A 22,187-nucleotide genomic window follows, 5' to 3' on the forward strand; every position below is an offset into this window, starting at 1 on the left:
AATCCTAAACAAGCCTAGTAAATAAACATTTTCGTATGTACGGAACAACAACCCTTCAGTATGTACTCAACAATCTTCTAGTCTCAGCAATGAACCTGGTAAAGCTGTTTTTCAACAATGAACCTGGTATGCCTTTCGCAGTGAATGGCCCGTTCTCCTTTGATGAGCCTGTTGTTCTGACAACTTCACCCTTGTGCCGCGTATATCAACGAAAAAACATGCTCGAAGCGAATCTATTTTAGTGCTTATCTTTCAACCGACCACGCGATGCCAAAAACAATCTACTACTAAAACCTGCAGTTGGTTCTTGCCATTCAGAAGCAGAGAACGCGCCCTACTGGGCAAACGGTCCGGCCCAGGCGGACCCACTACTCCTTTGCCGTGTTTACACCAGACAGAGAGGAATCACAGTGGGCGACAAAAGATTTTCCCCCTGGCCGATGACAGGCTGACTCACCGTCTCACCTGTCTCGACTTGGCCTTTTTTTCTCGCGTCTCAGCAACCTGCTGTTGCTGCTGATTCGAAGGCTGCGTGTTTTCGGGCAAAATCGCTCCCAATACGCGCACCGCGCAAAGCGCCGATCTCGTCTGATGGGGCCCCGGGTAAGTCAGCACGCTTCCCTTCTCTTTACGACCGTTTTTGGAGAACGGCTTCGAGCGGGTTCCTCTCCGCCGAACGGGATCCGATAATTGCCGGTTTGCCACTGGCGCTTTATCGCCACGCCGGGCGATCGTGCCACATTGCATCCTTTATTACATAGGTTTTTTGGCTCGTTAATAAACGTCCAATTTCCGCTGTTTTTGAAAATATTGCGACTGTCGCAGATCAAACAAAGCTGATTTTTCACATTTCGAAGTAGTTAAACAACCTCGAGCATCGTTGACTTATAAATATATAAAAAATGATTAAATATATCATGTCTCAACTTCTAATTAATCTTGCAACGTAATATTTACAGTGCAACTTTTTGATAATAATAAAAGACAAAAAGAATAGTTTAAGAACCATCGTATGTTCAATAATACTTGCAACACTACATCCAGTCTAAATGAACGTAGGTAATCGTCAAACTCAGAGGTGTTATTACGACCCTTCTTAAGATATAAAAATTAATAATTAACTTATTGGCAGATGTTCAAACATCGCGGGAACTCGCTGTTCAGTAACGGGTGGATGGTAGTGAACTTTTGTGTAGTAGTGTTAAAGTGCATAAGAATCAGCAAGGGCAATTTACTCACGTTTTAGTGTGCTTACCTAATGCTCATTAAATATGCTCAATTCACACACACTTTTGAAGTCACGGGCACGAAAATAAACGTGACTGGGCCCGAATTTTGTGGTTTTGATCTTACCTCGGTCTAGTATGGCCAAAAGGAATAAGATTACGTACATAACAGACGTATAAACACATTGGTAGGTTTGATTGATTCATGAGGGCTTGTTCGAATAGAGGGTGGGGCCGTAACGTCACAATTACGAGAGTCATTGTTCCCAGGGGTCAAATAAACGGTAGTTTGCCTCGCAGGAAACACGATGAAGCAGGTGTGCTGACATTAACGGACGGTACACCGTCCAAGGCAAAAATAAAACACTGTTACGTAGCTTTGTGACGCGCTTCCAATTTCCAATGCGACACTTATCCCGGATCGAGTTTAATAGAAAATTTTACCTGTTGGGAAGTTTAATCACGCTAAAGATAACGAGTTAAAACGACCCATTACTTACACAGGATATTACATTTACGTTCAGTAGTTTGGTGTTCGTTTTACTTGCTAAATATTGAAATTTTTATTTGACTTAAATAAATAATAAAATATTCTCCAGTTAAATATTATTCTACTCAAATAGGCATCAGAACGTTATACCTAGTTTTATAACTTATTCTTCATTTACTTGGATTTAGAGTTCAAAAAATAACTATAGGACATATGTTAAGTAACAATTATACTTAATCATTTTTTGTAAGAAGCTTACAAAACTGCTAGTCGATAAATGACAAAACGCAAACTGTATACTTACTGATGGGTAGACTTTGTCTTCTGCCAAGATTTGGCTGTTGGCCAACGGTGACGTAAAACTTATTCATTTGAGGGTATGTGAAGTTAACTATAACTAACAAAAAACTGAAAATACAAATGAAATGTAAATGCTTTTGGATTTGTCGTATCTCCATGCATGGTGAGAATAGCAAATTTTGACACATTGCTTCATACTGTACAAATTGTATTTACGGATTACATTCGGTACTTGAAGCTAACATTATATAACATATAATGTTTGTGGTTATAAACCGACATTTCACTATCAAAGCTGTTTTCATTTACTGAATATGGTTTCTCCCAACCTGAATCATAAACGCAATTATAGAAAAATAAACTATATCTTTTAGGTTCTAAATAGCAAAAGTTTTTTTGCTTTATTATCTTCACGTTACCCATTAAACTAATACTTTCTTTTTTCCCGTTTACGCTGTTTTACCTACAATCCAAAGAGATGTAAAGGGAAAATGTTTACTACTAGAAAATGCAATAAAAAATTGTTTCAATTGATAAACCTGCTCTTTGTAACTTATTTCATTCTACGGGAACGCATTGCATTTTATAGTATTGCAACTGTGCTTACATCTAACGCTAATTTCTATCTGGCTAACATAAGAAGGTATTCTTAGATTATCAGTTTATTTACCTACAGCGCCTTACGACAAGCGCCCCAGGAGCAGCTTTTAATATTCTGCGAGCGACTTTAGGTACCGCTTTCTTCGACACAAACACAAAGCCATCGGCGCGGAGGAAATTATGGCTACACTTTTTGCGCTGCACCCTCCGTTAAATACATTCAATACTCCCAACACAGCTCAGTAGACTCAAAAGGCAGACATTATAAATGACAAGTTCCCGCGACTTTTCACAATAGCTTTGTGTTGCGATAGCGAGTCACGGCGGTAACGACAAATGGACGGCAATATACGAATGTTTTCCATTTGCCTTCACGTGCCTAAAATTAGTCAAAATCTAAAACGGGAGTTTTTTGTTTTGTGGTCCATTTAATCCTTGCAAATCCGTTGTAATATGTTTTGTTAACTAACACGTGGTTGCCAGCCAGTTGCTAATACGTTATGGTAACGGTTTTACTGGCCAGCAATGTCCGCAATATCTACACAAACAAAAAGCGTTCTGTTTATAAAAGATAATTTTTAATTTTTAAATCATCAATCCCTAAGCTGGCTCGCCGAATACTCCATCGGCGGCGCTGATATTCTTTGTCGCCCAGGATTGAAACATCCGACCTGCAGACTCACGCCACCCAAATGAAGACGAGAAGACGCGACAGCAAGCCTTGATCATCGCTGCCTTGCCCCGTCGCCCGCTCGTTTGTTTGTTGTTTGCTCCTCCAGATAATCTGCACGAAAGCAGAAACTATACGAAATTCTCAAAGGAGCTAATCCGTCGCCAGCAACATGAAACGCGGGATTTGCCCAAAATAAGCGGCCTCCATATAAAGGTCATTACGTTGACTGTGGTTTGCGGCCGAACGTTGTTTTTGCTTAATAAATCCCTGAACAATGTTAATAAAACTTTTGCGGTCTATTTTTAAGAGACTATTCGCAGGTTTGTTTCCAGGGTAATATAAAAAAGGAATAGAATTATTTAACCTTTCATGCTTCCTTGATAGCATAATTTACCTCTTAAAAAATATTTGCTTTTTATGTTACGTGCGTGAGGTACTTTTTGGGTAATTTTATACAAAAAATAAATACTATAAAACAGTATTAATATTCTAACAAAATAAAACCTTTAATAGTTAAAATATATGTCTCAGAGTTCACATGACATTTCAAGTATGTATGTTCAAAATGATAAACAACGACGCACCCGACGGTTGTAATTACCAAATAGAGACCCACTATAAAAGCCGCAATTCTGTCTTGGTATAGGCTACTTCCATGCGGCGAATCTTGGTAATAATTAAAAAGGGCCCGATTCTTACCGAATGTAGTGGAAGGCGGGGAAAACGGACCCCGTAAGGAATAAATGCTATTTCTCGAGTTTTACAAAATAGTTTTTGATGAGTCGGGTGGCAATCGAAAGGTCTTACTGAAATTAAGTTATTCCTATGCATGCTAAAAAAACAACTGAAAGAAGCATAGCTTTTAAATAAATTAACTGCTTTTGCCGATTTTTGCACGGGGCAAAACGGACCACTGGGTGGCTAAACGGACTCCACAAATAAAAGATAGTTTAATAGCCTTTGTTGTATGGAAATGCTGGATCAAGACTTTTTGTTTAAGGGGTACATAAAAATTATTGTCACAAGTTACGCCACGAAGTGACGTCATGGGTTGAAAATACATACAAGAAAACAAAAATAGCAGTATGCGTAAATAGCATTGCAATTATACATAAGTTACATGGTAATAAATAGGCGGGAACACACAATAGGACCTAAAATGCAACAATACCCAAAGCCGAAAAATCTATAAAACCATAGTATTAAGACCAACGACATAATACAGCCAAATACGCAGTAATAAGCTATCCAGTACAGCATATCAACATCGTCTGAATAAGACCTAAATCGGTCGGAATAAGGCCTACATTCATCGAAATAAGGCCTAAATTCATCGGAATAAGGCCTAAATTCATCGGAATAAGCCCTAAATTCATCGGAATAAGTCCGAAATTCATCGGAATAAGTCCTAAACTCATCGGAACAAGGCCTAAATGGCCAAATAACGCCCGAACCTGTGGGTAGGGTATAGGACAATCGTGGACCATCGGTCTGGCAATGGCATCGGCCGTTTTGGTGACCACGTTTGGAGGCCCTAGTCTGACCGGCGCCGTCAGGGCGCCGCTGGCACCGGATATTTGGTCCTGTTTGGGGTTATTGGTGGGTAATGAGTGGTGTTAGAAAATGCTAGTGTTGAAATTATTAGGGGAGTTAGTGATGTCCTTAGGGGTGGGGTTGGGGTTATTTAAAGTGTTATTTAGGCCTGATTCTGACCTTTAACGCCTTATTTCGACGGATTTAGGACTTTTTCCGACGGATTTATTTTTATTGTTTTGTCGCTGTTATTAGACGTTTTTTTACTTGGTTGATGTTTTTCCTGGTCATCGCTTTTAAATAAAATATTTGGCGTTCATATTATACAACAATGACCTCGCTGAGGATATTTGGTTTAGGGAAAATACCCATGTATGAATCTGATAGTACGTTGTGTATGTATTAACCTAGATATAGCATGAAAGCGTTACAATGTTTTGAGTTTTGACACTGGATTTCAAATTGAAAACATAATTTAATCAATTGGTTGCGTTAGTGCCGGCTTTACCCAAGAGAAACAAAACATTCTGCGCGACTTTCTTATATAAAAACTCAGACTCAATGTAGCTGAGTGAAGCGAAATAAAATAAATAAGTTTTTTTTCAGGATTTTAAGGTCTCTTATCTCTCTGAACTATTGTAGTTTATTTATGAAACAATAGTAGAGGTAGTGCTAAACAAGTAGTTTTTTTATTTATTGCGAATGTTAAACAATGTAGCAAATTTTTAGAATTGTAAAACTAATTTGGTTGATTACTTAAAAGCAAAGAGATTGATGATTTTCTGCAATGGAACTCAAGTTTCATTGTGTTTGGTTATTCTTATCTACCATTTATTTTAAAATCATTATTAGAAAACATTTTGGAAAATGTGGAAATTCATCTGCAAGTTTTTTAACAAACCCAACCCAAATCACTGAAAATACTAAAAACACCCGAGTTAAGTAAAAACCTTCAAATGAACCCGCAAGATCTAGCTAAAGTCTGCCCTACTTTTTGGACCTATCTGATCCTTAGGTCATATATTTTATGTTTTATTTGTAAAAAACCTAAGTAGATTTTAAACAATATAAAACTATGTCTGATACGGATTCCTCGATATCAGATGAAGAAAGCTCTGAAGAGGGTATTGTAAAGCGTCCAAGAACAATTCATGGAAAGTCTGATTTTGTCGACATTAACTTTCATCCTACTGATTCATCAACCTTGGCAACAGCTAACATGAATGGCTACGTTGCCATGTAATGAACAATTAAGTTTGCATTTATGGAAAGATTGAATAACTAAAATATTCAAATTTTTTAAGGTACAAGTGTGAACCAGAATTGGAATCAAGTATTCAGTTCAAAACGCGGGTGGCGAAAGCACCATGTAGATGCATTTCCTTTTCCTCTACAGGAAATGGTACGTTTTTTAAAAATGATATATTTAAGGTAATTTTAAAAATACCATTTTAGCATCTATTTTAAATATGTCAATATGTTCAAAGTAACACTAATTAAATCACAGTCAGGGGGCAGCTGATTCTATGACTTAACAGTCTTTTGCCCCCCCCCCCTCGGAACTACGGATCTATCTATCTAAAGTGGGACTATGTACTGTAGGCATACAAAAAATGTTTTTCATCCCCTGAGTAAATTTAGAGTTCTACTGTTGGTATTTGGTTGATATTATGTGTAATAAAATATTTTTTTATTGTTAAATAAACCACTATTCCACACTAAAAATAATATTTAAATAGTAATTGTTGTATAATAATACCAGTTAAAATTCTTCACCAAACAATCATTATATAAATACTTTTCAACAACTACAAAACTGTAAAAATGAAATAGGTAAAGCTAAACAAAATGCTGATCTGGAAAATGATTTAAAGGGGTTTAAGCCATCAATGTATTTAGGATTCTTAAATAACAAATATAATAGAGAAGTATTTTTCTAGCGATGTTTTTATACTACATTGTGTGTTTATCAGAAATATATGTTCTAACAAAAGACAACAACTTTCAAACGATATGTTGCTCAACTGGTCAAGTTTCTTCAAAATACCTAAATGTACACAGGTACAAAATTTATGGTTTAGTAAGGGTATGACTTATTGCATACATATGTATTTTTTATGTGATTGTCAGTTCTTCTCCACACTGCCTAGCCGTAATTGACCAAAATATTGTTGCCTCTGGGGATGATGATGGACAGTTAAAGGTTTGTGCAAACAATGTTTATATCTTTTTTTATTTTTACTGTAACAAAGCAATTTTAAGATTTTAAACACCAAATATTATTGTCGCAATTTTTTGGTCTAAAAATGCAATAGTTTTGTGTAAAGTACACCTATATTTAAAAGTTTCTTCAAATAAATGTTCATAGATAAAAGGTGTTTAATTTCTTTTTATTTAATCTAACTTTAGATTGTACTTAATATTTAAGTTATACTAGGATAGTAGTGTCCAAAGAGGTTCTAAAAATATATATGCCATTTTTTTATATGCCAATCAATAAAACAGTGAAATGTTACCTGTAAGTGTAATTATTATTTCAAAAGGTATGGGATCTAAGAAAGGGTGACACAGCAGTCATGGAAGAAAAAATGTTTGAAGATTACATTAGCGGAATTGCAGTGGACAACAAACGGAGGCTGATATTTGCTGTCAGTGGAGATGGTACCATGGCAACATTCAATGCACGACAGAGGAAATTTATCATTCAATCTGAAAATGAGGAATGTGATTTGTTGTGTGCAACAGTTATGAAGGTTAAGGTTTTTAAATTATCACACATTTTTCATATATTAAAGTAAACCTAGGAATAAACGATTGCATGGAGATTTAGTGATTTTATCAAATACTAATACAAAATACTTTTTTATAGACATACATATGCAACTAATTTTGCTGTTATGGCTGGAAAATGTCAAATGTTTAAGTTAGACATGAAAAGTATTTAACATTTCTTACACTTATATTAAACTTTAATATAAACTTTTAAATTACATTGTTTTAGATTAGGGTACAGTCGATATCATATGTGTTTCAATTTTATTTTCTTGGAGCTACAGGCAAATAACATATGTTTAAACTTACTAATATTCAAATTGCTCATAAACTAAGTTCAATAAGTTTTATACATTTGCTGGTCGTTGAAAATTCTTATTATAAGAGCTGCATATGTAAATGTTTGTTGTCATTAATGCAATCAAACTAATATCCATCTGCTTGATAAGGGTTAATGGTTTTTATCTCCATTTGGCAGGGCAGTTTGATAATATTTCAAAAAATGGCCACATTAAAAATTATGAGAATATTCGCTTACAGGACAATAAAAAGCTAGTTGTGGGGACTGGAAATGGCCCCTTACTGTTTTACAATTGGAATGAATTTGCTGCTATTTCTGACCGTTTTCCTGGTCACCCTGGTTCTGTTGACCATATGGCAAGAGTGACAGATGACATTCTTTGCACTGCTTCAAGTGATGGATTGATTCGGTAAGTACTTTTTAGAAGACCTGATGAAATCCATTTTGATCATTTTCTCTTGGCGTTAGTAGGTTGTTTCTTTAATACCGTCTATTTTTATTGCTAAACTGTGTTCGAAAATGAACTTTTTACTACAAATACATTTAATGCAGAGCTGTTCACATATTGCCCAATCGTTTCCTTGGGGTTGTTGGAGAGCACAAAGGAATGCCAGTTGAAAAGATCTGTTGTACCCATGATGGATCCTTTTTAGCAAGTTGCTCCCATGACAGTTCAGTAAGGTAAAAAAATGTCCAATGTTAAAAATAAATAAAATATGTTGAAAATCAATAAAGAGACATTCAAAACGTTTAAAATGCTACCGACTTCTGTATGGGCTTCGGTAGTCTTACTACATTTTAAATATTTTCAGGCCAAATATAATAAATCATTAAACAATATATTTATATAAACTGTTGCTACCAGGCATGGTAATATAAATCAAAAACAGCTCCTCTGGTAATTGTAATTGTTAACCAACGTTTCGGCAACCTATACAAGCCGCCTTCGTCAGGGTGATTGACACTGAACGCTCGTACAATAAATGGAAAGCAAAAAAGGAAAAAAGCAGAAATAAACGCGAGCAACTAAACGATAAGAAAGTAATTAGCGACTGCCTCTAGTCCTTCAGCAGGTGCTTGTAGCATGCAGAAATCATCACGTCAGTTTTGACGTTCATGGTGTTACCCTTCTTATGAATATTCCACGATTCCAAAAATAATCTTTTCCTGTAATCTGATTCTTGTGCTATTATTGAAGCGCCACCAAAATCAATTTGGTGGTTTCGGGAAACAGCATGGTATGAGAGTGCAGACTTCTTTGTACAATATAAACAATATATTGTTTTTGTAAAAAAAATGTTTTTATTGCAAAATGTAGAAATACAGATAATTTTTTTGCTAGAAAAATTTGAACCAAAAATTATAAAAACTTAAAAAACAATTTAACCTTTACCTCAAATTAATTAACCTTAAAGGAAAATCAACAGATTTAGGTGGCAATTTTTAATATAGTAAACTTAATAAAAGTTTAATTAGGTTTTCTGATAGATAGATAGGGAGAAAAGTATGATTGAACCCTGACACTAATCTAATTCATACCCTAAAGATAGCATTTTTTAAACAAAATACGTAAAATCACAAGCGAAAAATTTAAAGTGTAATGTTTTCAAGTTGTTTAGCCCAAATTTGTCTGGCGAATCTATATATATATTTTTTTTCAATATGGCCGTAGCATTGTTATTAACACCTTTTTAAACAACACAAATGCGATGTATAACTTTTCCCTTCACATGAATGTTTTACATGGTTTATATAGAGCAGTGGTTCTCAACCTGGGGGTCACGACCCCCAAGGGGTTGTCTAGGGGGGGTAGCCATGTGGAATTCAATAAAGAAAATAATTAAGAATTAGGCAATATGAACTAAAAGTTTAGCACTGTAAACGAAGCAAAAGCAATTATCTTTGTGTGATTTTTGCTGCAGTGAACCTGTCGCGTTTATGACGTCACAATTACACTTTTTAATTAATGAATCAAACGTAGTTTCAGTCTAACAATGTCTAATAAAAATGAATGAACGCTTAAAGTTTAATTGAATGGCCTAAAAAGAGAACGATAAACTGCTATAAATTGAATTAAAACGATAAATTGTCCTAATTTTAACTGCTGTGCCCGACGGTTTGTAAATCATTAGGACAATTAAGCTATCTATCCTAATTTATTTGAAATATTGTTGGATGAAGTAAAACCACGGGCTCACAAGGCCTCCAAACTTTGTTTATACTAACTTTAACAACATAAATACGATTTTAATGCGTATTTCTACACTAACTCTGGGCAGCACAAAAGCGTCAGGTCAGGTGTAGTATAGGGCGCTCTAGTTCCAAATTGAAATCTAGGTCAAGTTACATTACATTTTTGCTAGTTTTACAATAGGTTACAGGCAAAGTATTTCTATTTTTCAGCGGCATCATACATTTTTACATAGCCTTTTCCAAAACATTCACAGAATTTCAGTAATAAATTTTGGTTCTGCAATTTTGGCAAAAGGAAATAGAATTTACAGACAGCTTTACTATTGCACTGCTGTTAACGACTATCCGCTCACCAAGAAGAGTTACCATCATTAATTCCCTTTGGTCTCGCACTATAGGTGCATGCTAAATATTATTTGACCATACCAACAATGTCCAAATCCTAAACCAAGCATCTGGCAACCTGGGCTCAAACCATAACTTTGGCTAGTTGTACATAGCACATTTTAGCCAAATTTTGAGACAATCCTAGACTATATTTTTTCATTATTTGAATTGTGCCAATTTTAAAATGTTTTTTTTTTATTTACTCAGGTTTATGTATCATACACTGTAATTGGGGGGTCGTGCAAGTTATCAAAAACTTAAAAGGGGTCCTGAGAACAAAAAGGTTGAAAACCACTGATATAGAGCCTTCTAACTGTGGATTCAATGGCCTTCACAATATGTTTGTCAAAATCTACTTTTATAAAATATATCGAGAAGTACAAATTTTTGTGTGCCCAATGCATTGTGTCTCCTAAATTAAAGTTTATCTGTTTAAACCAGATAAATGCATGTTTTGCGCTTTGTGCGATTAACATTTAGCGCTTGGCATGATAAAGAAGTGTATTTTCATTTTAAAATAATGAGATATAATTGAAAAATCCGGAATTGCTTTTGTATAGCACTTATTTAACCCTTAAATGTTTAAGTTGGCCCAAACTTACCCAAGTAATACTTTTTTGCCAGCAAATTGGCCTGAGCTATACTTTCTTGCTTGGCAAGAGGTGTGACTTCTAGTTGTCTCAAAGCATTTAATGTTCTTCCAATACAAATTTTTAATTTTTAAAAGAGTGACTGAGGCTTTAAATAAAATACCTATAAAGACCAAACTAAAGCACTTGTTTTTGTGCAAAATTTGTTAGTTTTCTTCTTACTGAAGAACCAAACTTTTGGCAACATGGTGATTTCTTTTGAAACCAAGTTAAATAAAACAGTGTGCTATGTCAGACTGGGTCATTTGAAATGTAGATAGGTAATAATGTTTGGTGAACCACTGGACAATTACAAAAGTGGAGTGATAGAAAAAACATTAAGAACCACAGTTTCCTCTGTATTTTCGGAGGCCTTTCTTTTCAAAGTATAACTTGTGGCGCAGGTTAATTTGGACTCCAGCCATAAGACTAAAATCAGAACAACATTAACTTCGGAATAAGACCAAAATAGGACTAATTACCAAATAGTCGTGGATATTATTGCATATTTGGCATTATTATGTTGTTGGTTTTAATATTATGGTTTTATAGATTATTCTGCTCTAGGTGTTATCGCTTTTTAGGTCCTATTGTGTGTTCCAGTTAATTTGATATTTGGCACTGATACCACCCTAATGTCAGATGAATATTGAGTAGCAAGTAGCAAGGCTTTTCTGGCAAAAAACTGCACATTTTTCGCACAGCGAAATATAGCAGCACTAAACTTTAATGGTATGACTAACACGCAAGAAGATAAAGTAAAAAATTTGAAAATGTCACAAATGTTAGAGAAACATATAAACTTTTTATTTGAAGTTTATGTTTATTTTGTTTAAGGTTACTTTTTGATGTATTTAACTTATGTGATTGTGTATTGTAGTCATTGCCTATCCCCCTGGCAGGGTATAGCAGTAACCGCAGAACACACCCCTAGAGTTATGTGGCACAACTGCTCTATACAAAACTGACAAAAATAAACAACTATCCATTAAGTTGTATTTGTATTTACCATTCAGATTTTGGAGTATGGACCATCTTAAGAACACAAACGTTAGTTCAAGAGCTAAAAAGCCAAGACAAAAGAAAAATGAAAAAATGACTAAAAGTGGTGTTTCCAGTGGAAAGCAAGATTTTTTTAATGATTTTAATAGAGACTTACAATTACCTACTCTGGATCACCAAAGTTCAAGTGAAGATTCTGGCAGTGTCTCTGATGACTGCAAGGACTTTTCAACCAATAATAAAAGATAGTAAAAAGTAACAACCTGTGGTTTGGTTAAAACTGTTTGCCTGGTAACAGTCATAAATATAGGTTATAATCAAGTGAATACAGGGTTATAATCGTGATAATAGGCCACGTCCTTTTTTCAAGATTTTTGATTTTGTTCAACGTTTACCTACTGCCCCGGAACCGTGATTGTTTTATGGTTGGCGCACTATAAAATGTTTATGGTCTTTTTTTTTATACAGTTTGCTAAATATTGATTGTTTACTTATACCATTACATAAAGTATTCAAAGCACTAAGTTGATCTACGACTAACTCAATTAGATTAGAAACCTAAGTGTATTGGTAATGTGTTCAATTTCAGGCATTTAATAAAATAATTAGTTTACCCATATTCAAAAATCTACTTCATGAGCCCGGAGCCTACATTCATTGAATTTATTTTTTTGTATTTTCCAGGAAATGGCCTACAATTAAGTAGTCGCTAGTAAAGTACAAAAGTCTCTACACAATTTAACTTTTATAAGGATTGGTCAATATGAGCCATTAAAAATATCTTAACTTCAATTCTGTGTAAACGCATTATGATATTTCATTTTTCTTTAAACATTTACATTTTCAGTGAAATGTCATCTTTCAAAATATGTAACAATTTTATGAAGATTTATTCATTTTTGTATATATTAACTATTTTAAATGCTCTAACGTAAATCATTCCAAATATTTTAGGTTTCCTATCTAATTTAGTAAAACTTGGTTAAATTCTTAAGGTCGAAATAAAAAGTTTATAGTCAAAAATGATTCAAATAAATACTTATATGTCCTACTTAGCCTAAAGCCCTAAATAACAACACAGTTTAAAAGTATTTTATTGTACTAAAACCTCAAAAGAAATTCAGTGGTTGGGCGCAGTAGGTAAAGGATGCTTGCAATCAAAAATCACCTCAGAAGGGGGCACTCTTAGGTTAACACGATAAAAAAAAATTAACATTTGATAATCTCACATTTTAGTACAATCGTTTGATAGATGTATAGTTTTAATATTCTTGTTTTAAAGAAATAAAATTGTAAACAATTAAGTTTAGCAACTAGATTAATTGACAAAAATTAACTGTTTACCAACTTAACAAGCAGAGTCATTTCCACAAATTTAGGACTACAACTTTACTTTTATAATAGACAGTTGAACAAAAGTGATGCAAACAAAATGTATGCATTATTGTTCAGAATGGTTAAGTTTTGTTTCAGTTTATGATAACAGGGAGAGTTCTTCGCTGACACTTTTTGTCTTATATTCTGCAAGACCCTTGGGATAAACTGTTTCAAAAAACGACTGGAGTGTATGGCACAAATGTTGTATTTAAAAGCAGGCGCTTTTGCAACATGCAATTGAGAAAGCAGGAATTGGAACAAGCGAGCCTAAAGCCCTAAATAACAACACAGTTTAAAAGTATTTTATTGTACTAAAACCTCAAAAGAAATTCAGTGGTTGGGCGCAGTAGGTAAAGGATGCTTGCAATCAAAAATCACCTCAGAAGGGGGCACTCTTAGGTTAACACGATAAAAAAAAATTAACATTTGATAATCTCACATTTTAGTACAATCGTTTGATAGATGTATAGTTTTAATATTCTTGTTTTAAAGAAATAAAATTGTAAACAATTAAGTTTAGCAACTAGATTAATTGACAAAAATTAACTGTTTACCAACTTAACAAGCAGAGTTATTTCCACAAATTTAGGACTACAACTTTACTTTTATAATAGACAGTTGAACAAAAGTGATGCAAACAAAATGTATGCATTATTGTTCAGAATGGTTAAGTTTTGTTTCAGTTTATGATAACAGGGAGAGTTCTTCGCTGACACTTTTTGTATTATATTCTGCAAGACCCTTGGGATAAACTGTTTCAAAAAACGACTGGAGTGTATGGCACAAATGTTGTATTTAAAAGCAGGCGCTTTTGCAACATGCAATTGAGAAAGCAGGAATTGGAACAAGCGATTGAAAATTGTGAAAACACACATCAAAAAGTGTAGCATACTATAAATGGATGACGGAAGAGAGCCAAATGCATAAAATTAGTTGCAATAAAAATAAAATAAATGGTACAGTTTATTTTTTAATTGGGAAAATGTAGAATCAACACATCATTCTAAATTCCATATACAAGCCTAATTAAGTAAATGTATGCAAATTAAACAAAAATATATAGTGTGAAAAATATATTTTTTCATTTCAATATTTGCTCTACACTGACATTGGTTAAAACTACAAATAGACACCAAGACAAAAGAACTTTGCAAATAAAAAGCACAAGATTTCAGAAAGATAATAACAAATGGTTCACTTGGCTGTAGTGTGATTTAGCAAAATTGAGTGAAACATAGTTTAGAAGACCACTACATACAGATGAAAACTTATATTAAACACTACAGAGGTAGGGCCAGAAGTAAGTATTTACAATATTGCAAACAAATCGGTAGTGATGCCAAACTAGAGTTAGAGCCTAACAAAACATTTATTATGTTGGTTGGCCTCGAAACAATATGCGTGTGTTACCAACACAGAAATATTGCATGCAAATTTAATGTGTTTAATCAACAGTGTAGTTTATGTACAGTGTTTTTGCAGAATTCAGAAAACAAAACCTTTGGAACACACAAACACATACTTTTTAGGCTCATAAAAGGCTGCATGTTTGACACCACTACAATACAATAATTATGGCTGGCCGTTCAGAAGGTAAAAAAGTTGTTGAATATTTGATGACCCCTAGGTAAAATAAAGTAAAAAAACCAAGTATTGACTATTGTTAATGAAAAGTTCAGACACAAAATGTTGTGTGTTTACAAATATTATTGTGTTTTATGTGTCTTTTAATATGTTTATGTTGTGGTACCATGAGTATGCAATGAATTGCATAGAAAAATAGATTTAACATATGGATGTGTAACCAACACATGCACTTATAAGATATTATTTACAAATAGGCCTATTGCAAAACAGTCTATACGAATATTCTTGCCACGTGTAGAATTATAGCCAAATAATGCAATGTAATTATGCCTCAAAATAGAAAAAAGGATTAGAAGCTTTATACTCATTTGCAAACACAGCTAGTACGCTTGCTTAAATGCATATTCGTTTAGTACACATATTGACAATAATAACATATGTAAAACACAATTATGTTTTTTTAATAATATTTTGCAAAATATTAATTTTATAGGTGAAACCTTAAGGACTTTACACTTTTTAGTCGACTAGTGTTCAGAAATATAACTCCAATTTTCTTCATTACATGAGTGCTTTTATATTACAAGAAGTTTGCTTTTAATAATATTATATTTTTTCTAAAGAACCATATTTTGAATATAATAAAACGGACTGTTTTCATGATACAGACATATTAAGTTAAGTGTTGTTAATGATATTTTTTTAAAAGGCATTTGTTGACAAAAAGGGTAGTTCTACAAGTTTAAAAATACAATATAACATTGCTTGACACTCTGGGATCAAAAAATGAACCTAAGAAATTTTAAACAATATATACAAATAAATTACAATTTTTACATTATTATTATTTTTTGTTGAAAAGATTTTGATTGTACCTTTTTACAAAGAATTTACAAATCTACCTTCCAGAGTTGAGGCATGTAGAAGGGTAACAGTACAGCAGCAGTGTATTTTTTAAATAAAACTTTTTATTATTTAAATGTGGATTTGAATAATTACTTTTTGGTCTGGCAGTTATTTATCGTTACTTATTGCCATTATTTATCTTCAGATAGTTAACCACTGAATAAAAAATTAGTTTAAAAATACAGTGTTTTTCAAGCACATATTTTTGTTCAGATCTGACCTGACATCCGTAAAGTTGCAAGCTATACTCGGTTAAAAAACAAAGTGACATTCACTAATTTATGTAGCTGAATGGGGTAAATAATATAAGACTGTTTTGAATATTATTAATTATAACATGAGACATGTAGAATTACATTGCAAGCCTAAAAAAATGCATTGATTAAACTTAACGCAGTTCCACAAAAACAGAGGCCTTTTTAGCTGCAAAGTCTCTGAATACCTTAATCAATATTTTTTATGCTATAAAAATGGTGTTAAAAAATCTACTTTTGGTGCCTAGTAAAAAGTAGTTAAAATTTTAATAAAGAGAACATTTCCACACAATATGTCCATTTGCTAGTTAAACAAAACATGTTGATGAAAATCTTTGGGGAAAAGGCACAATTTTCTAAACAAAATTCAGAGAAAACGGCGCCAACAACTACCACTAAAGGACAGACACTACTTTGATTCGTGTTAGATTTGAATTAAATAATGAATATATGCCACAATATTTCTCAAACTATTGCATAAGGGTTTATGGTGGTTGTCAGTCATTTTGTGCAGTGTTGCCAAGTTAGCAGTAAGTTTAATCAATGTGATTGATAGGTGAACCAAAAACTTTCATACATACAGTGTACCATTTCACTAGAGTTTCATTTGCAGGGAACCATTGAGTTTGGGAGTGTCATCATCTTCAGCCTCATCATCATCATCATATTGCATGAACGACATTTCTGCCATGCGATCCTCTCCATGTGGAGTGACCACAGGCTTCGACCGAATTATGGAACTGGGAAACTGCACTGGAATTCCCTGGTGCCTAAACGCGTTGGGTCGCCACTTGCGATAGGCACAGCATGCAATCCCAACTAAAATTTAAAAGGATTTTATTAATTGATAAAGTCAGATCTAAAGAATATAATGAAAAAGGGTTTAATAATGCTCAGGAAGGACAAATTGTAGGAAATGATTTATAAGCCAATAGTCACATCTATCAAAGGAAGTCTTAGATAGGAAGAAGCAAAACTACTATTTCAAGTTTTACCACAAGCTGCTATGATGATTAAAATGGCAATGATCAAACTGGCAACTGTTCCGTGAACTTGCAAGGGCGGGGTTTCCGATGGTGGAATATAAGGTGGGAGTGGAACAAAGTCGGCTGCAAAATAAAATAAATTGTTTAAATTCAGGTTAATAATTATTTAAATTAAAGTGCACAAATTGTTAGATTTGTTCGTTATGAAATTGCAGTCCTGACAAATCTTGAAAAGCAGTTTTTGTTATTCAACATAATATGCTAAGGCAAGGCCCATAAAACAAACAAGCTAGGGATCCACCATCAACAAAAACTGGTCTTATTACACATTAAAATTCCAATTTTATAAAACTGTGTAGATCAAAGAAAACCCAAAATATCGGTATAGAGAAGTACACTTACTTGATCCATTGGAATTTTGAATTTTTGTTGTTGTTGTTTCAGCAGCTTTTCTAGCATAATATTCAGCAACCTGTTAAAATTTAACTATCTTTAGGTGTATTTATGTATAAACTAAAATCACATTAATACTGAAACCCATCAGTGCAAATAGATTTAGTTATTTATTATGTACACGGTAAAAAACATGTTCATATGTAAAAATTCTGTTTTCTAAAAATAGTTATTTACAACATTTAAAACAGATCAATTATGTCCAAGTCCAATGCTATATACTACATCAAGCTGTACATTGAATGTTAAGGCCCTACATAAATATAGTTTTCACTATTAAATAACAAAACATGTTTTATAAAGTATTCAGAGGTGTGTAATACTTTATTAGGATTTATTATTATAAAACTACAGTTTGTTTATAGTTTCGAATTTTTATTCAAAACATTTTACATGATATGCTAGATCAAAGCCAAGACAGCACTGGTAATGATTACCAAAGTAGAAGAAACAGTGTAATGCCTAATGACCACAAGGCAAAAATACTAACCTTAACATTCATACTTTGTTTAGTGAAGCGTATATGAATGCACATCGTGTCCTCAACAACCTTATAATCATAGGGTCCATACACATTTTCACAGAAATAAGTAGCATTGTGAAAAATTTCAACAAACGATTTACAAGGCTTATCAGGTGGACAGATATTACCTAAAATAAGTTTAAATGTATGATGCATGGTTACCTGCAAACTACAAACAATAAATCGTTCATCATCAGGAATATTTATAGCTAAACAAACATTTTTTGAAAACTACATACAACACATTTAAAAGGAATATATATATAAGTGCAGTGAAGGGATGCAAAAATGTTATTCACCTGTCCCAGATCAGTGTATATAAGAGAGTTTTAAGGGCTCATAAAACATATTAGCCTAAACACATCTATTAACGTTAAGATTTGCTGATAGTTAATCTTTTCACAGCTTGTATAAAGTGTAGTAGTTTGTGTGAGTATTTATTAAACTGTATCAGTTAATATTGCACTGTTATACATTTTTTGAAATTTTATTTGTTTTAAAAATTGCCACGGCTTTCATCATTAAAGGAAACAAAATGATCCACGAAATGAAAAGGTTTGGAAACTACTGTGCAGAATCAGTTTTTAAACTTGTACAACTTCTATACCAGTGTTGGTGGGTTTGTAATCTGTTTAAGTGTAGTTAAGGGGTGGACTACAATGCTTTGGTAATAAAAATCGCCTTCTGCTAATCTGGTTTAAACTAACATTTTATGATGAAACAAAGTGGTTTGGATTATTGAGGTATGAAATGAGTGCATGTTGATTAAAAAATATATTATACAATAGGTGACTACAAGAGTATTTCGTTCCATACCAGCTATTTCCTGGAAAAAAAGGCAGCAGGCACACACAAGCGTTTGTTATCAGGACATTGGTTGCACCAACTGAACACGGAACACTGGAACAGCAACCACAAACAAAGCAACGTTTGATGAGAACTTAACCCACCTCTGGGATTATTTGTCCACTTAAAGTTAATGTTCCAGTGCTCGACACAAGTGCTTTCATTCCTGCAAGCTGACCACCAGCTATTGCATTGACTCGCACACAATGGAACATTTTCAATCTTTTCGTTGCGATACCGACTTTTTACCTGAAACCAGATAGATAGATAGGATATTTATCAGACTGTAAGAAAATACTAAATAATAGAGCTTTAATATTGCTGTATACAAGCAACCTATAAAGAGATGAAACAAATTTAAGATGCTTGGAAAACACTGGGAACATTTTTCAAGAATTTTTTTTACCATCATTAATAACACTTTAATTCATTTACACATAGTGAAATAACAAACATTTACTAATTACAGGTAAAACTTATTAGTCTTACTGGTCTTGTCCAGGGTCCAACATTGGGTGAACATTCATAGAAACAATTGTTATCATAAAACCAATTTTTGCACTCCTCAGACATAGAACCACAATGGCTCAAATTAAAACCGTATAGTGGGGCATCTTCCGTTGTTGAGTGGAATGCAGTGACATTGTGACAGCAGGAGTTGTTATTCCATGCGCTGCACTAATTTAAGTAAAATACCAAGTAATTTAGCATTGTGACTTGCCAAACTTTAATTAACAAACTACTGTTTATTGTGTTGCAAACAAGTCATGGTGAAATTACTCAACTAGTCAAGTCAATTGAGTAATAAGTTGAGTCCAAGTTAAGTCTTTGGCAAAAATAAGCAAAAAATATATGGCCAAAAAAAGTCAAGTCCAAGTCATGAGTTGCCCAAGTCAAGTCATTATGAGAACAAGTCAACTTCAAGTCATTAAAACAAAAATAAACAGTTTAAGTATTAAAATTGGTAAACTCAAATTATGAGCAATAAAGTAATCAACAACAATTAAAACGCAACACACATTCAGGCAAATGGCTTTACTTGCAAAAATCAAGAATAACACAATTTTATCTAAAAATATATTTATTGAAAACACTTAATTTAAACCCAAGTTACTAGACACAATGATTTAAGTAATTCGAGTAAAAGGACTCGCCAAGGCAAGCCATTGTAAAACAGTGACTTATGTCATTACAATAACTGTTGTTTATAAAAGGAAATATGACTGCAATATTCAATAAATGTTGAAATAATTCTCAACCAACTAAAATGTATAGAATTACTTAATACACATACCCCATGAAGATTGTTTTCAGGTCCAGGTGAGGTTTTGTGGTGCTTTCCATCCAAGCAGACATTTAGAGAATCTTTGTGACCATTAGGTAGATTTGATGCAGAAATGACACAGAGCAAAAATGTTGCACAAACTACACCAGAAAGCAGCATCCTTATATTTAATGACAAATGGAGCTGTACAACCATTCTTAATATGTAAATTAAAGGTTTAATGATTGCTGTGGCTTTGCAATCAGCTTTCACAACTTTATAAAAACAAAGGACAAAAATGCTTAAACCTGAAATATAGTCAAGAAGACTGAACTTTGACTAATCACTCTGCAATCAACCTGATTAGGTGTATCTACAAATCATCCTTCTCCAGTTGTTCAAACCTGACAGGAAACTGACAACTAAACGATTACTTTGAAGTTTTCTTTGACCACTGGCACACGATGAAATGTTTACAATCCTAGCAGAAACAAGTCAACAAACAGACACATGTTATTAAATCCACCAGGGGCGCTTTAGCGCAACCTTGCTGTGCAAACCTTATGCGTCTAAAGGCCCGTTTACACTACAGCTGCACTAAGCTGCGCTGGGCGTAATTTGCATTTAAATTCTATTGTTGCGAGCGTTTCACGCTTTGCTAAACTCAAGCCCCGTGCAGCTGGAAAAAAATACGCTTTGGAGCGATTTCCACGCCCAGCGCAGCTCACTGCAGCTGTAGTGAAAACAATTCCACGCCCAGTGCAGCTCAGCTCCGCTCAGTGTAGCTGTAGTGTAAACGGGCCTTAAAGGTGTTCTCGTCTATAGCCTACTAAGTGAGATGCCTAGAAAAAAAGAAGGGATTTAAACTTGTCTCGGTTCATCGTTGAATCGGCTAAAGGCGCTGACCTTCAGCAGACGATTGCCGCTCGAGCTGCGTTCTAACAAGCTTCATATTTGTTGCATGTCGGCGACGTCGCAATTCGCAAACATTTGCTTTTCAGCGTTGTCGTTCATCCTTTATCGACCGCCTTGACTACCCACTGACAACTGTTGGCGCTACGTGTTGGTATATAAGTTACGAATTTTATCGTATTTATGAGAACGTTCGTTACGGAGTAATCCACACTAATTAACTTAGTAGGCTATTAAGTGACCAATAACGGAATAACATCAATGGGTATGATAAAGCCAGGGTTGCTTGTGTTTTTACTGGAATTCATGATTTCTACAGAAAATTTTCCATAAAAATAACATGACTTTCGTGTAATGTCTTTGTGGTGGAGCTGGTAAAGGGATGTGAATACTTATACTAAGAGAAGCATATTTCGTATTTTATGCAGGGATTTATGAAACTGTAGTTTTCACTTGTTTCAAAAAATAACGTGGTCGGGGATATGTCGGGCATGACGACCGATGTACCCCGATAAAATTTATTGCATTTCAAAAGTGTGCCTGTTAGATTCAGGAAATAAAAACATGGTTAAGCTAGGCTCGGATCTTGGAGTTTTGCTTGGAGACATGGAATTTTTTTAAAAGATTGCGTCGTAAGTTTTAATACACGTAAGCTACGGTAGGTAGGCTACATTATATCGCACGAAAAAAAAGCTTTTATTTTTAGAGGGTGCAATGAAACGCATGGTCCCTTAAGGTCAAAATTTGTTCATCAAAATGGGATAAGATAAATTACAAACATAGTTTAGATTCCAAGAAACCTATAGAAATCAAATTGTCACATATAAACGGTTAGGTCACTGTGTTCAGTTGGATTGAAAGGATATATCCCACATTTTTTGAAAATCTTTAAAAATTTCATTTTTGTGTAGGATTAGAGTATGACTTCCTACGTTGTGTAGAGTTGATGTGTGTTGTTCCAGTTCCGTTTGTT

General features: G+C 33.9%; 2 protein-coding genes across 2 annotated transcripts; one reads left to right on the top strand and one right to left on the bottom strand.

The window, feature by feature from the left end:
* Positions 1 to 5,847: 5,847 nt before the first annotated feature.
* On the top strand, positions 5,848 to 12,899 carry LOC146160787 (WD repeat-containing protein 55-like). The gene is made up of 8 exons (XM_083384752.1): positions 5,848 to 6,061; positions 6,127 to 6,224; positions 6,796 to 6,883; positions 6,953 to 7,025; positions 7,366 to 7,575; positions 8,135 to 8,304; positions 8,448 to 8,576; positions 12,121 to 12,899. Exons 1-8 carry the CDS (start codon positions 5,898 to 5,900, stop codon positions 12,353 to 12,355), a joined length of 1,167 nt encoding a protein of 388 aa, XP_083240878.1. The 5' UTR covers positions 5,848 to 5,897; the 3' UTR covers positions 12,356 to 12,899.
* Positions 12,900 to 14,257: 1,358 nt separating this feature from the next.
* Positions 14,258 to 20,540, bottom strand: LOC146160788 (folate receptor alpha-like). The gene is made up of 7 exons (XM_083384069.1): positions 20,333 to 20,540; positions 19,528 to 19,716; positions 19,143 to 19,287; positions 18,160 to 18,320; positions 17,619 to 17,688; positions 17,226 to 17,339; positions 14,258 to 17,049 (listed from the first exon to the last, which is right to left on the bottom strand). The coding sequence occupies exons 1-7, from the start codon at positions 20,516 to 20,518 to the stop codon at positions 16,826 to 16,828; spliced, it is 1,089 nt and encodes a 362-aa protein (XP_083240195.1). The 5' UTR covers positions 20,519 to 20,540; the 3' UTR covers positions 14,258 to 16,825.
* Between the last annotated feature and the right edge of the window lie 1,647 nt (positions 20,541 to 22,187).

Source organism: Ascidiella aspersa, chromosome 3, assembly GCF_963924565.1.
Source record: "Ascidiella aspersa chromosome 3, kaAscAspe10.2, whole genome shotgun sequence".
Taxonomy (NCBI): domain Eukaryota; kingdom Metazoa; phylum Chordata; class Ascidiacea; order Phlebobranchia; family Ascidiidae; genus Ascidiella; species Ascidiella aspersa.

What these genes read in the sequence shown, in the direction of transcription:
- LOC146160788 (XM_083384069.1), bottom strand. Translation starts at nt 20,518, where the DNA reads ATGGTTGTACAGCTCCATTTGTCATTAAATATAAGGATGCTGCTTTCT. An exon ending in TTGGACCCTGGACAAGACCA is followed by an intron (nt 19,288 to 19,527) that starts GTAAGACTAATA and finishes ATCTGGTTTCAG; the next exon opens with GTAAAAAGTCGGTATCGCAA. An exon ending in AACAAAGTATGAATGTTAAG is followed by an intron (nt 17,689 to 18,159) that starts GTTAGTATTTTT and finishes AAATTTTAACAG; the next exon opens with GTTGCTGAATATTATGCTAG.
- LOC146160787 (XM_083384752.1), top strand. Translation starts at nt 5,898, where the DNA reads ATGTCTGATACGGATTCCTCGATATCAGATGAAGAAAGCTCTGAAGAG. An exon ending in ATGATGATGGACAGTTAAAG is followed by an intron (nt 7,026 to 7,365) that starts GTTTGTGCAAAC and finishes TTATTTCAAAAG; the next exon opens with GTATGGGATCTAAGAAAGGG. An exon ending in TCCCATGACAGTTCAGTAAG is followed by an intron (nt 8,577 to 12,120) that starts GTAAAAAAATGT and finishes TTTACCATTCAG; the next exon opens with ATTTTGGAGTATGGACCATC.